This window comes from Lygodium microphyllum, chromosome 16 (assembly GCF_053477565.2).
Source record: "Lygodium microphyllum isolate KBCC chromosome 16, Lygodium_microphyllum_v1.1.10, whole genome shotgun sequence".
NCBI lineage: Eukaryota > Viridiplantae > Streptophyta > Polypodiopsida > Schizaeales > Lygodiaceae > Lygodium > Lygodium microphyllum.
The window spans coordinates 108,832,075-108,846,630 of record NC_141150.1 but is presented as its reverse complement, the minus strand read 5'-3'; the positions used below and the strand labels follow the sequence as shown (position 1 = coordinate 108,846,630).

At 41.8% G+C, this 14,556-nt stretch overlaps 1 protein-coding gene across 1 annotated transcript in view; it reads left to right on the top strand.

The window, feature by feature from the left end:
* The window catches only part of LOC148023223 (uncharacterized), a 38,119-nt gene extending 23,784 nt beyond the window's left edge, over window positions 1-14,335 (top strand). Inside the window, exons 4-8 of the mRNA XM_087696238.1 lie at window positions 12,571-12,713; window positions 13,556-13,654; window positions 13,774-13,834; window positions 13,930-14,005; window positions 14,082-14,335. Of these exons, the coding sequence (XP_087552364.1) occupies window positions 12,571-12,713; window positions 13,556-13,654; window positions 13,774-13,834; window positions 13,930-14,005; window positions 14,082-14,186 (484 nt within the window). The 3' untranslated portion in view covers window positions 14,187-14,335. The remainder of the gene's footprint in view (window positions 1-12,570; window positions 12,714-13,555; window positions 13,655-13,773; window positions 13,835-13,929; window positions 14,006-14,081) is intronic.
* The last annotated feature ends 221 nt before the right edge of the window (window positions 14,336-14,556 follow it).

The following is a 14,556-nucleotide window of genomic DNA, read 5'->3' as shown; positions in this document are numbered from 1 at the left end:
GTGTTGATTGGTGCAAGCTGCAGGCATATTTGGGAGTTTTCCCACGCGGAAACTCTGAATTCTCTCTCTCTCTCTCATTCTCTCACCTATTCTAGCCAATTCACAGATCTCAGCTTATCTGAGCCATTTGGAGTAGATCTTAGCTAAATATGGTGGACAGCAGAGGGAATTTTGTTGTAAACTCTAAATTTTTGCAGAAATTGTTAGGACAGAGAGCACGAGGATCGAGACATGCAATGCTTTCTCACAGCACAGAGAGAGAGAGAGAGAGAGAGAGAGAGAGAGAGAGAGAGAGAGAGAGTGCAGAGTAGAGAGGAGAGTGAGCACAACACTTGATGTTCGGTACAATGACGAGTGTATCTCTTTAGGTTTTAGATAGATGTATACGAAAGTACAAATGTGCTAAGGGTGTGTTCACACCCATGTACATATAAAAGGCACGATGGCCTTTTATTTCCAATAACCTTCCACCTAAAGGCAATGCGCCTTAAGAGGAGAAAATAATGAGCTAAGTTTAGGTATGTATAAAGTTGAAATACATATACCTATCCAATTCCCATCATTTGTTGGCAATGAGCAAACCGCTCTATGAGAAGATCCTTCGTGAGAAGATCTGCAGGATTATCATCTGTATACACTTTGACAAGCTCAATGCTCTTGCTGTCAAGTACATCTCTAATGAAGTGATACTTCACTTGTATGTGCTTCGTCTTTGCATGAAAGACAGGATTTCATGCTAGCATGATAGCACTCTGACTATCACAATGGAGAACAAGTAACTCCATAATGCAAGCTCTCCCAGTAGATGTGAAAGCCATAAAGCCTCCTTGCATGCCTCAGTGGCAGCCACATACTCTGCCTCTGTAGTAGACAATGCAACACACTTTTGTAGCTTGGAGATCCAAGAGACTGCTCCTCCTTTGAAGGTAAACACATATCTAGAAGTGGACTTTTTGCAATCCGCATGACTAACATAGTCTGCATCCGTAAAGCCAACGACAGATGCCTTCTGCTTTTCAAAGTAGATGCACAAATCCTTTGTGCCTTTGAGGTATCTCATAATACCTTTCACTGCTTCCCAATGCCTTTTACCAGGGTTTGCCATGTATCTGCTAACCACCCCCACTACAAAGGCAATGTCAAGACGTGTAGCTACCATAGCATACATAAAATTGCCAACAACTGAAGCATATGGTATCTTGGCCATTTCAGCCTTCTCATCATCCGATGTAGGATTGTTCTTTGCACTGAGTTTTACATATGGAGGCAATGGAACCCCAATTGTTTTTCCCCCCTCCATATTGATATGCTGCAAAACCTTGGAGATTTACTCCTACTGAGATAGATAGAGTAATCCTTTTGACCTTTCTCTGAGTATTCGCATGCAAAGAATGTGATTTGCATCACCAAGATCCTTCATGTCAAAGTTGCCATGAAGACTTTGCTTCGGTGAGTCCAAGGCATGAGTATCCTTGCTAGCAATTAGCATGTCATCAACATACAAAACCAAGATAATCAGGCTGTCTTCTTGGTGTACAAGTAGTGATCCACTTGACTTCTATGGAAACCTTGAGACTGCATAAATGTATCAAACTTATGATAACATTCTCTTGGTGCTTGTTTCAGCCCATACAAACTCCTTTTGAGTTTACATACCATCTTCTCTTTCCCTTTTGCCACAAACCCTTCAGGTTGTTGCATATATATGTCTTCATGCAAATCACCATGTAAGAATGTAGTCTTTACATCCATCTGTATGAGCTCCATATCTTTAGCTGCAACCAAGCGCAAAATGGTTCTCAATGTAGTCATCTTGACTACAGGAGAGAAGATCTCATCGCAGTCAACTCCATGTTCTTGCTTGTACCCCTTCACAACCAATCTTGCTTTGTACTTTGGCGAGGAACCAAAAGTGACCATCTTGTAAACTCATTTGCATGGAAGGGTTTTCTACCCTTTAGGCAACTACACCAAGTCCCAAGTGCCATTTTTCTCAAGAGATTCCATCTCTGACAACATGGCTTTATACCATTTCTTGTTGTCCTGTTTGTCCATTGCTTCCTTGAAGCAAGACGGTTCACCACAGTTCAACATGACATAATCAGCCACATTGTTTGCAGCGAGAACGAATCTATCAGGTTGTCTAGTAGCCCTAGACGATCTCCTAACCCAATGATCATTGTTTGTTGGGTGTTGAACTTGCAAATTTCCATTTTCAGCTTGCTGTCTTGGCATTTCAGCCTGCAAATCAGCATTAACAGCTTTCTGTCCTGGCTGTTCCTGCACATCCAGTGGCTCACCATTATGGGCAATGGTTGGCTGATCATTTCCAGCGTTATTTTCTACATTTGCAGGTTTATTTACAGCAGGTATTTGCTGCTGTACAACGGGCATTCTTTGCTGTCCAAAAGGTATTTCTTCTCGGAATATAACCCTATGGACCTCCTCAACCTTTTTTGGCTGTTTATGCATGCGATCTTCCTAGAAGATAACATTGTTGCTGCATACTATTTTCCTTTTCTCGGGATCTTATAATCTATACCCCATTTCACCTTCATCACCATATCCTAGGAAAATACATTTATAGGACTTTGGCTCAAGTTTGCTGCGTTCTTCTTTACGAATGTGCACAAAAGCCATGCAGCCAAACACTTTGAAGTGTGCATACGAAGGTGGCTTGCCCGACCACGCTTCTTGGAGAACTCCCCGATTAATCAAGTGTACGGCTGTCATAATAGTCTTTGCCCAAAAACCATGAGGTAAAGTAGCGTGAGACAGCATTGTACGGACCGTATCTTGTATGGTCTGATTCATACGCTCCGCAACTCCATTTTGGGGTGGATTATGAAGGGCAGTGAGCTCTCTTTTTATCCCTTTGCTATCACAAAATGCTTGAAAGGCCTTGGATACATATTCCCCACCATTGTCAGAGCGAAGACACTTAAGTATCTTATTAGTTTGATTCTCAACCAATGCCAATAATTTTTGAGACTTGTCAAGCACTTCGTCCTTGCTACGAATAGGGTAAGCCCATACCTTCTGTGTAGCATCATCGACAAAGGTGACAAAGTATTTCTTTCCCCCAAAATATAACCTTGGCATCTGACATACATTGGAATGTACTAACTCTAGAGGAGAAGATTTCAGCGAAAGAGACTTTTTATGAGACGTCTGTGCCTGTTTACCATAAACACAATGATCACAATGCTCAAAATCAGCATAATGAAGACAAGGCAAGTAACCCAAACGAGAAACCACTTTCATTCTAGTTTGACTCATGTGTCCCAACTGGCCATGCCACAAAGAAACACTTGGCTGCTCGGTCATGGCAACAACATGGTCATGCACACTAGATACATGGAGAGGATACAAGGTATCACTTTTACAACCTTTGGCAATCACTCTAGATCCGTTACAGATCTTCCATTTTTCGTATTTGCAAGTAAAGCATGTGTACTAAAGTATGAAGAGACAAAGAGTATGTCATTCCCATTGTCACATTCATGAGTGATTACATTCACTTCTTCAATTTCGACATTGCTCTTCTTAGGTTGACTCTCTTTTTTCTCTTCCTTGCTATCATCTGTCTTCTTGCCCTTTCATTTCTCTTTCTTCCATTTGTAGCAGTCACGTTTAAAGTGACTCTTCTTGCCACAGTGATGGCATTCAACATCCTTACCACGTGTTTTATTGCATCCCTTGCTATGAGATTTGCCTTTCTGTTGTGATCTGCCCCTAGTATGCAAAGCACTTGAAGACTTATTGGATGCATTGTTCTGCCGATTCATTTCTTCCATGAGTAGAGCTCTCTCTACATCAGCATATAAAAGGATCGCAATTAGAATTGCTCATAGGAGTCCTGAATGTATCCCAACTCTCTGGCAGAGTGCAAAGCAAAAACGTAGCCTTAAATTCTTCATCAATCATGAACTTCAAGGCAACTAGCTGGCTGAAAATCGAGTTAAGCTCACTCAAGTGAGTAGACATTGCTGTACCCTCTCTCTTCTGGGCATACAGTTCTTCTAGTCAAGTCCAAATAGCATAGGCAGAATCCAAATCTTCAATGTTAAACAGCAAGGCATTAGCAATCGATAGCTCGATGGTTGAGCGTGCAGCTCATTTAACTTATCCCAGTCTTCCTGTTCCATATCCGTGGGCTTTGCCCCTTTGGTCTTAATTGGCTTTGCCTGCTTCTTGTGCAACAGGATATTATAGCACTATTCTTGCCAAACTGCAAAGTTATGTGCTCCTTCAAGCTTCTTAATGTGCATGAGATTACTGCTGCCAGCCATGATTTTCAGTCCAAATGTGACCAAAAAATTCAGCAAATGCAGGCCCAAACTATCACACAAGTGACCGAGGGCAATAAACGACCACGTACAATCAGAAATTTCAGACCTGCAAATAAATTTTCAGAATCACTAAACCTTGTGCTATAGCACTCCACAGCTGATTACAGCTGTTCCAAGGACAAATACATCATATTACATGAGAAGTCCCAAATTTTAGCTGCTATTTCTGTTGTACATGCACCCACGGGCACGAAATTTGACACGCATGGTCAAAAGCCCCAAAGTTTTGTGCTCAAAGCATCAACCATACGTTTGCACTGTCTCTGACATGCATAGAATAGGCCAATTTTGCCAAAATAGAGCAATTTCAGCAAAACCCCCAAAATTTTCCAAGTGCTAGATGTCCAAATTGCATGGAATTAAACCCACATGTACATAAAATGACCAAATGGTGCACAAATTTTGCCCAAATAGCAACAGCCCCAAATTGCACAGGGTCCAATGTGCATCAATGTCGAGAAATTGGGTAAATTTCAGCCCAATTCTTGTAGGTACATGAAAATCCCCAAATGTCGGAGGCAAAATATCACAAATTCCTGCAATTTCTGAGACAAATATTAGTGTTGTGTCTTGCTTGCACCAAATTTGGACAAATCTGCCCGAAATCCTGAACTGTGCTTACACGCACGAACGCCCGCTAAGAGTGAGTGATGGTTGAAAGGATTAAGGGAAGATTTGATTTTTTATCAAAGGGAAAAAAACATTTGTGTGACCTGACGTGGGCCCGTTGACCCATTAGGTTTGTGACAACCCGCTAGCCCATCCCGACCGGTCGTGCGTCGTGGCCCGCATCCTGTTTCACCTGCTGTCACATGTCGCAGTCCGTCAAACCTGCCCGTCACTCCTGCTGGTCACGCTTGCCTGTTGATTGGTCCCGTCGGCTGCCTGTTACGTTTGTGTGCAATCCTACCTTGTCGCCTCGTCCTGGTTGCTCCCTGCACACAACCACTGTACCTGCCTGCATGCTCTCCAACAACAACTGTTGCCTTGGCAGTCGCCTGCTCACCCAATTCATGCCTGATGTCTCAAGAAGCGTGCATTCCTTGCGTGCTCTAATAGCAATTTGTTATGACAAAGAGCGAGGATCGAGACACGCAATGCTTTCTCACAGCACACACACACACACACACGGAGAGAGAGAGAGAGAGAGAGAGAGAGAGAGAGAGAGAGAGAGAGAGAGTGCAGAGTAGAGAGGAGGGTAAGCATGACACTTGATGTTCGGTACAATGACGAGTGTACCTTTTTGGGTTTTAGATAGATATACATGAAAGCATAAATGCGCTAAGGGTGTGTTCACACCCGTGCACATATAAAAGGCACGATGGCCCTTTATTCCCAAGAGAAATTAGGATTTGGCAGTCACCTTGGGACCTGTGCCATCAGAAAAAGGCATCGTACACTATATTGAGCACCTGAAATTTGTGGAATTATCAGGGAATTCAGATGCCAGCTCATCCATTGTAATTTTGGGACAGCATTTGGCCTTTTAGGGTCCAATTAGAGCAAGTTCTGACTAAAATTCAAGGGGCAAATTGCTTGATTTGTTTGCTGATTGTTGGTCTAGCAAAGGGCTTTTGGATCAGCCAAGGAGATTGTCGAATCTCAGCTTGTAATCAATCCATTGGCAATTGGATTTAAATAAATATTGAAAAGCGCACTAGTTTTGGGGCCAATAGGGTGTCTATTGTCCAAGATTTTAGGGAATTATCAACCTTTTCAAGAAGGAAGGTTGGTTTCAGTTGGTAATTTCTAGTAGGTGTTGGGCATGTTGAATGATTGAACAGCAATGCGAATGTTGTGTTGACTATGATGCCTTGTGAAAATTCTAGTGTAGTACTTTGCTTTTGATGCATTTGTCAGTGCAATTGGGGACGATTTAAAGGATTTTAAGGGGGAGGGCTATCATGAGAACATGCATTTATTCAAGCTTCACTTAACATTCACATGTTTAAGTAAATGTTGCACATGTGAGGTACAACTGAGGTTAGTGCAAATGTATGAGCTTGAGATCGGAGAGAGTGAATGGATGTGAAAGGCAAGGATTAGAGTTAATTATGTCGCACAAATACTAGGTGATATTTGGTGCCAATTATTGGCCTAAGCCATTTATTTGGCCATAAGTGTCGGTGACATTAGAGATTTGGCATTTAATGGTACTTAATGCTAATTTGGTGGTGAAAAATGGCACAAGGACACTTGAGAGATGAAGTGGCCTAGCCAATTTAATTATTGGTTGGTCAACTGTCAGACTATTTTTTTGGGCATCTAATAAAAATAAGTATTATATTAATGTGGATAATGCTGTAAATTCATTTGAAAAGATTGCCACTTGTTAAATTTTCCAAAGCGAGACTGGGAAAAATGAGCAGAAGGTTGGAAGAGCAAAAACGAAAGTTTAGAGACAGAGAGGATCATTCATTCTTGCTGGAAACACATTGTGAGGAGCTGGAGCAACCATTGCAAGCTGAGTTTCAGCCATTACCAACAGGTGTTTGCAGATTTGGATCAGCCAACAACTACATGAGATCTTAGGCAGCTGGGCAACAACCCCAGGCTGAAGGTGTTGGCAGATTTAGGGTGTCTAGGTGCAAACGATAGCATTTATTGCTGTTGGGTCAAGGCAATAGCTATATTTGATTGGTTTTTTTGTAATTTCTCGTGATAAATTCTGAATTTTCTCTCTCCTTAGCATTCTCTCTCATTTCCCAGCCATTTCACAACCTTGCTTTAAAGAACTTAGCATTTGGTCCCTTGGAGGCTAAGGAATTTCAGTTTTCTTTGTTGTAAACTCTAATTCATAGCAGCAATAGAAATTAGGGTTTAGCAGTTGCCTTGGGAAGCATGCCAGACATTGAAGACTGCAAGACCTGAATTATTCTGGGCTGAAGGTGATTTTCAGCTGAAATCAGGTGAAGAATCAGCCAACTATCAAATTTGGGGCATTTCCACTCTTCTCGAAGTGGGTGAAGGCTAATTGATTGCCAAATCAAGGGGCAAACCAGATGAAGAATTGCTGGTCACTTTGGACAGCAAGGGGAGTTTGGATTGTGAAGGTGATTGGGAGAATCCCATTGTAAATCAACTTCTACTTCAATAAAGCTAAAGAAATATCGAAAGCGGCATCTATTTTGGGGCCAACTGGATGTCCATTGTCTAAAGATTAGTAGGTAAATTTGTATTTTTAGTTTTGTAATAAATGCTTGGTGTTGTAATTAAGTTGTAATCAGGAAATTACCACCCATCTACTCAAGGAAAGATGTTTTCAATTGCCCCCTCTTGAACCTGCAGTAAAAGCCTTCATAGAGCCGGATCCACTGGCTCCAATTTCCTTAATGCACTGTTCATGCTTCAAAACAAGCGGTGTTAACTCCTCCTAGAGAACAATCTCTCGAACTTTGGAGGTCAATAGATTGGTGTAGAAAACATCATACTTGGGAGATTGTACATGAGTAAGAAGGATCATTGCCATATCCTTTGAAGATATTGTTTGACCTAGGGATGCAAGCTCATCATGCATGCCCTCCATTTGGTTGATGTGCTTTTGCATAGAAGGGGAATCATCAATTAAGAGCATCCGAAGTTTCTTCTCTAGGGTGATACATTGGGCAATGTCTTTTGACGGTAGAGAGAGGCTAACTTTGTTGACACTTTTGCTACGGTTTGAAGTCTGTACATAGACAAGGATAGAATCTTGTAAGCTCATGAAAAGGAAAGACCAGTTAACTAGTTGTTTTTCTTTGGATGGTCAGCCCACTTCTCATTCGGATCCTTGTATAGCACTCACATTTATGGTCTTTTATGGCGGCCTACTTGTGTCTACATATAGATAACTTTGTACCATCACATTAGTCATTCTAGCGGTACATTGATCTTTGGTGTTTAATGTGTTAGTTTCCTTGTTTCTGCTTTTTTTTTTTCTCTATGTTTCTCAATTGCCTTCGCCACGATCATAGATTCAAATTCTTGCTGCCTTTGGTGGCATCCACCTTATACGAGAGACCATTGAATTTGCAATCTTAATAGTCATGGTTGTTAGGTATGAAAGGTAGGCTATGATACTATACGATAAAATACGATACTAAATGGTATCTTATGATTTCATAAGGTACTGTATAATATTAGTACAAAAAAATATTAACTTAATTTTAAAAAAAACTATAAATGATAAGACACATGCTTGAAGTGAAAATAGGCTATAGTAATATCATTACAAAATAATATCAATGATCATACATGATACAATTGTTATAGGAGTCAGGAGTTGGACGAGTTACGACGGACTCAAGAGTCAGGAGTGGAATATACCAATCTGGATATAATCATCAATGATACATCATCATCATCATCATCATCATCATCATTAGAGCGCTTATCAAGAGAGTTTGAAGATGACTTCTCTATATCGAATGATGAGACACTTGCATACTCATCCTTCATTGACGAGGTTGCTATCATCATCAAATGATGGCTCCCTAGGCAATGATTGCGTAATTGTAGGCAAGGGGGAGTGTCATCAGCAGGCATGGGATGAGAGCTATTAGAGCCCTGCCTCACATATGTTTGCAAACCACTCAAATCATCCTTGGTCGATCTCAAAGGGCGTCGAATGACCACGCCCTTGCTAGCAACTGCTACAACTTGAACTCCTTGATCTGGTTAAACTTCTTGCCCACGAGTTCGCTGACTACAAGTGTCAGGAGTGTCTGCTGCTATGAGCTCTCTATAGGCTGCACAAAGATATGCTACTCCTCCTCATCGACCTTTTGGTGCACACAATGAAGAGTGTTGTCCGTCAACTTAAATGGATCAACATTCGCCTACACAATGCATATAAGATTATAAATACTAAATTGTTAAGTATAAAATTGAAAATAACAAATTTAAAGACTAGTTGCTCTAATTGTTGTGTGCTAAGACGATTTCAAATCTTTGTATAAATGAGAGAATAGGCACTCCAATTTCTCTCACATGCACCCGAAGAGCAAACTTGAGCAAGGACTCTCATGGCCAAGGGTTGAAGAGCTTGTAGCACATATTCAAAATTTTGCCACAAAAAAAGAGGCTTCACAAGTGTCTCTCTTCTCCAACAAGTGGGAGAAGTAAAAACCACATGCTCTCTTTGATTCACATAGCATCCAAGCTCCTCTAGAACTGTATTGTGGTCATCCACGGAGACTACACGAGTGAGATATGCAAGTTGGTCAGAATACAGCTCTCTATCATCCATGATAGTTGGAGACTTGTAGGTCGGATGTGATAGTGCTGTAAATCCATGGATGGGCTTATGCATCCATGCCCATCTCTTCTTTGCTATGTCAATGATGTGTGCATGCTATGACTCTGTGATCATCGTGCAAGCCTATGCCTCCACCAATGCTTCTCTAAAGAAGTGAACAAAAAGGCCCATGGTAGACCCCTCACAATTACTCATATGTAACAACCTATAAAAGGGAGTCATGGCAATCACGATTTCACGGACTCTTTGTCAGAATTGATCATCAAGGCACAAGTGTTGCATAGCTTTAACTCCCTTTGTCTCATGCTCATTCCACTCATTCCATCGAGTGGACACCACCATTGGTGGACTGCACCTCATAAAGGCGCTCCAATAGCAACCACATATAAGCAAAGCAAGTTGAAGAAGGCTTTTTCAACTCAAGCATGCTATGCTTGTGATACATTGCAAGCACCTTCACCTTTACCGTGAAGAAGGTGACAACTGATGTAGCGTTATGTACCATCCTCTTCACCCATTTGAGCTTCATGATTTCCTCCATGAGCAAGTCCAAACAATGAATTGCACATGGAGTCCACACTATTGAAGGAAACTCGGCCTCAAGCAGATGGCCCATGCGTCGACAATTGGATGCATTGTCAGTAACAACTTGCACCACGTTTGACAATTGGCCCACCTACAGCCACATCATACATGGTTCAAATTCAAAATTATGATAAGGAAAGCGTTGGGGGGACATGAATTCAAAATTATAATAATGAAAGCAACAACTTTAAAAAGACAATGTATACCTCAATGATAGCTTGTTGAATGTGGCGGTAGATGAATGTGCTAGTCGCTTTGCTTCCCCTTTTGTCGGCGTCTATGGCCTGTAAAAAATATGTGCTGAGAGGACATGAAACGAGTGTGTTGATGATGCCCCGTTTCCTACGGTCTCTCCATCTGTCACGGTGAGAATGGAGCAACCGTATTTTGTCCATGCGGATCGAATAGGATCAAGGGCTCTATCAATCCTCTCCTTCTCTTCATCAATCTTCTTCATCCTCATGTCATTGTATGTAACACCGCTCTATTCTTCACATGGATCCACATTGGCGATGGGTCTCACCATCTTTCTTCATTGCTCATGCTTTAGGACATTGAATGCAAGATTGTACTCCATCATCGTGCGTGCAATCTCAACATCGGCTTGTCATTGCCTTTCTCTAATAAAGGCAACTGATGCAAGCATATGACTGAGAGCTTTTGAGAGAGAGGATTGCCTCTTAGGTGTTGCATGAGCCTCCAATCTTTGCCTTTTGTTAATGCCGAAGCTAGAAGCAGATGTGGAGCTGGCACCACCAATGGTGGAGGCCTCACTTGCATCAGCTGAAGATACGCCTACATTCGAGGCTTCCTCACGAGTAGACATAGGTGTGGATGCCGTCGCTGATGCGTCACTTCCTCCTCTAGTGGATCCCTTTCTCATCTTGGCGAGAATCTCATCCGCAATGTGTTGAGGGATCCCCTTGCATGCGGCAGCTTGCCACCCTGTCTTGGAAAGATGTTGAAGAAGCCTAGTCGCACCACTTGTGTAGCACTTTCTACAATACTTGCATGTCCAATGGTGGGAGTTGGACTTCTTTGTGTCCTTCTCCATATAGATGGCATGCAAGTTGAAGGCCTCATGCTTGTCACATGTCGTGATGTTGAGGCGAGGCGTGATGGAGAGGAGAGAGTCGAGGCTTGTCACTCTGATCATGATGATACTTGAAGAGGGAGGGGATGGGAGGAAGAGGAGAGAGTGAGGGCTTTAGAGGCTTGAAGAGGGATGGGGTGGGGAGATGATGCTTGAAGAGGCAGGGGATGGGGGGAAGAGGAGATGATGCTTGAAGAGGGAGGGGATGGGAGGTTGATGCTTGGAGACAAGAGGGAGGGGATGAGCCTTGAGGAGAGAGTGAGACTTGAGAGAGGGTGCAAATGAGCCTCAAGTCCAACAACCGTCCCCCTTTACCAAACACTGCCCTACAAAAATGCGCAGAAATCATTTTGGATAGCTTGTTTTCGTTCGCAGGATGAGTGGTCAAAAGGTGCCAAAATCACACATGGATTCATACGATTCCATACTGTACGATCCGTACAATATGGATCCATCCGTACAACATACGGAGGCAACCATGCTTAAGAGCTTCAGGGGAGAGGTCAAAATTTTGGTGTCATCCAAGCTTACCTCTTCACTTGATTGTCAAGAGTTGGCTCTAACTTGTAAATGTATTACTCAGAGGATGGTAAGAGATTCTCAACGGTATGAATATTCTCAAACTTTGTAACGTGAAGTAGGAATAAGATGTAAAAGGAAAAACAGAGCCACTAAGAGGTACACCTGCTATCAAGCTTGGCGGGAAGACTCTTTTGAATTCCACAGTGCTGGTAGACTCCTGGATCTTCATGTCTGCACTACTGTACATTGGTCTGAAGAAGAGGGGAAGTTCCCCTTATTTTATGTATTGGCTTGCCAGGTCTGGACAGCAATGAGATTTACGAGGAGAAACTGAGCCACAAGGTAAAATTGTTACCATGTTTGGTGGGGAAATCCCTTGCTTTCCACAATGCTAGTAGACCTTCTGCAATACTGGTCTCCATGCTTGCACTGCTGCACCTCCACCCTAAGAAGAGGGGAGTGCCCTTTCATATATTCCTGCATCCAGGTGGGTACTTGAAGTTATGTAACAAATAAAGGATGGCCCTTGGTCATAGAATCATGACATGCCTTGGATTTACTCATGTAGTCATGGATTTCCACTGCCAGTCCTATGACCATCCTATTCGTCTTGGTGGACAACTTAGTTTCAAACCACATTTGCAGAATCACCACATGGAGCAACATACATAGATCAACATACATAGATTGACTGCATGCTTTTTTCTTATTTTTCTGTTTACAGAATCCACTTGTCAAATATTTTACATTGTTTCTCACGTCATTATTGTCCTGCTCCACAGGGATGCTGTGGCATTTTTAACACAAAGTAAGAAGCAAAACTCACCAAATGGTGTTAGTTTTCCAAAACCTTACCTCATTGATGTTCGAAGGCATGATGAAAGGACGTTGTATGGTCATATATATGGCTCTGTGCATGTTCCAGGTAGGGAGTTTTTATGACCCTCTCCTCTTTTTTGTCCTGTCACAGATTGAATAGAAAAAGGGTGTGTTCTGTTCATGGAAAATTCACAGATAAGGGGTTTTTGAAATAGGCCTTGAAGGTGATAGGGAGAATTTACGTATAGTGAAACCCACAAGGTTTTAGATGGTATATATCTAGATCATCTGGATTGGATGGTAGGGTTACACTTAATCCAGTACACTAATCCAGGCTAAGCTAGTTTTGGTTCTTAGCAAGGTGTTGCCAGAAACTTCTGTATCCTTAGTTTCACAGGTTAATCTAAGATTCAAATACAAGCATCTAGTATTGTGAAATGTTTGTATCTCGTGTCTTTAGTTTCACAGGTTAATCTAAGAATTAAATATAAACATCTAGTATTAAGGGTTTGCTTTCTACTCCTTTGGGTAAATTGCTCTTTTTGTAAGAGTAGCATTTTGATTGCCTTGAGTAGTACTTGCTTTTTATGTCACATCCATGTAGTATAATTACAGTTTTCCTGATGATTACCATAACACTTTTCCAGCCTCTAATTTAATGATTCCAAGTTAAAACATTCATATTCCTAACTACTTAGCAGTGATATAATCATCTGAAGGAAATTTGTAAACGAATGTATGTTATAACTGCTGATATCAGCAAGAAATAAATATCAGCTTGTAAGTTACCTTACCTATGCAAAGAGGGTGCTATTTATATGTGGGCAGTTTTGGAAGTGTAGAGTTCTACTACCACTTGTACTGATTACTCATACATTTCTGCAGATAAATTCTCATTCACTACAATATCAGCATGCTCTCTAAGAGTGAATTCTGTTTGTGCTGCAGTGTTCGAGTGGCCTAAGGTGTTGGTCATGGATCCATCAGACTATGAGAGGAACTATGGCCATTCGAAGTTTGGCAAAGAAGATTTAATAATCTTGTATTGTATGTAATGTTGAAACTGGGGTCATGGCTTAGCTAACTGTGGGGCAGCTCTCCCAGATACTATGCCGAATGATCATATGCACAGGTTGTCTTACATTGCTTGATGTTCTTCTTTTCAGGCAGAGGAAATAACCGCTCTGCTTGGGCTGCACAGGTTGCAAGTGATGCAGGATTCAGCAGGTACCTTTTGGAATGGCCATTCTTTTGCCAGAATTTCTTTTAACCAATGAGGTTAATGCATGACAAGAAATGGTCTTCGTGTGTTATTTATTTAGATGTTTTATAAGCAAAGGTGGGGTTCTTGGGTGGCGTCTGGATCCCAATGTTTTACTTTATGATGCTTATGCCTTGGTAAGGATTTCTGCAATGACTTCTTTTAGTGCTATCTCTGTTGAATGGCAGTCAATGTCTTTGAACTTCCTTGCAGGGTGACCCTCCTCCAGAGCCGTTAAAGTTTGATGTAGAGATTACAGACTATGAAGCTGGAAAGCGCGAGCTCCAACATATTGGGTTGCACCCAGGTGATGCCTAACCTCCGTGGCCTTCCCAATAGGCAGGCATACCTCCTCCCAACCTTATACTCCATGCGAGACTTGGTGTATGATGGTGCCCTACTCTATTGGGTTGCACCTGGGTGATACCTAACCTTGGTGGCCTTCCCAATAGGGAGGCATACCACATCCCAATCTTTTATACTCCATGTCAAACTGTGTATGATGGTGCCCTACTTTAGAGAGGAAATTCCCTGATGTATCATAATATTATGGCTTATGGGCTTTTGGAGGGAGGCACCACTTCATTTGCACGAGGTTGATTCCACTTTTAATCTCTCAAACTTCTTGGTAAAGATGAAGTTTTTAAATCTCATAATGAGTGTGGTTGAATTTATTTTTGAAAAAAAT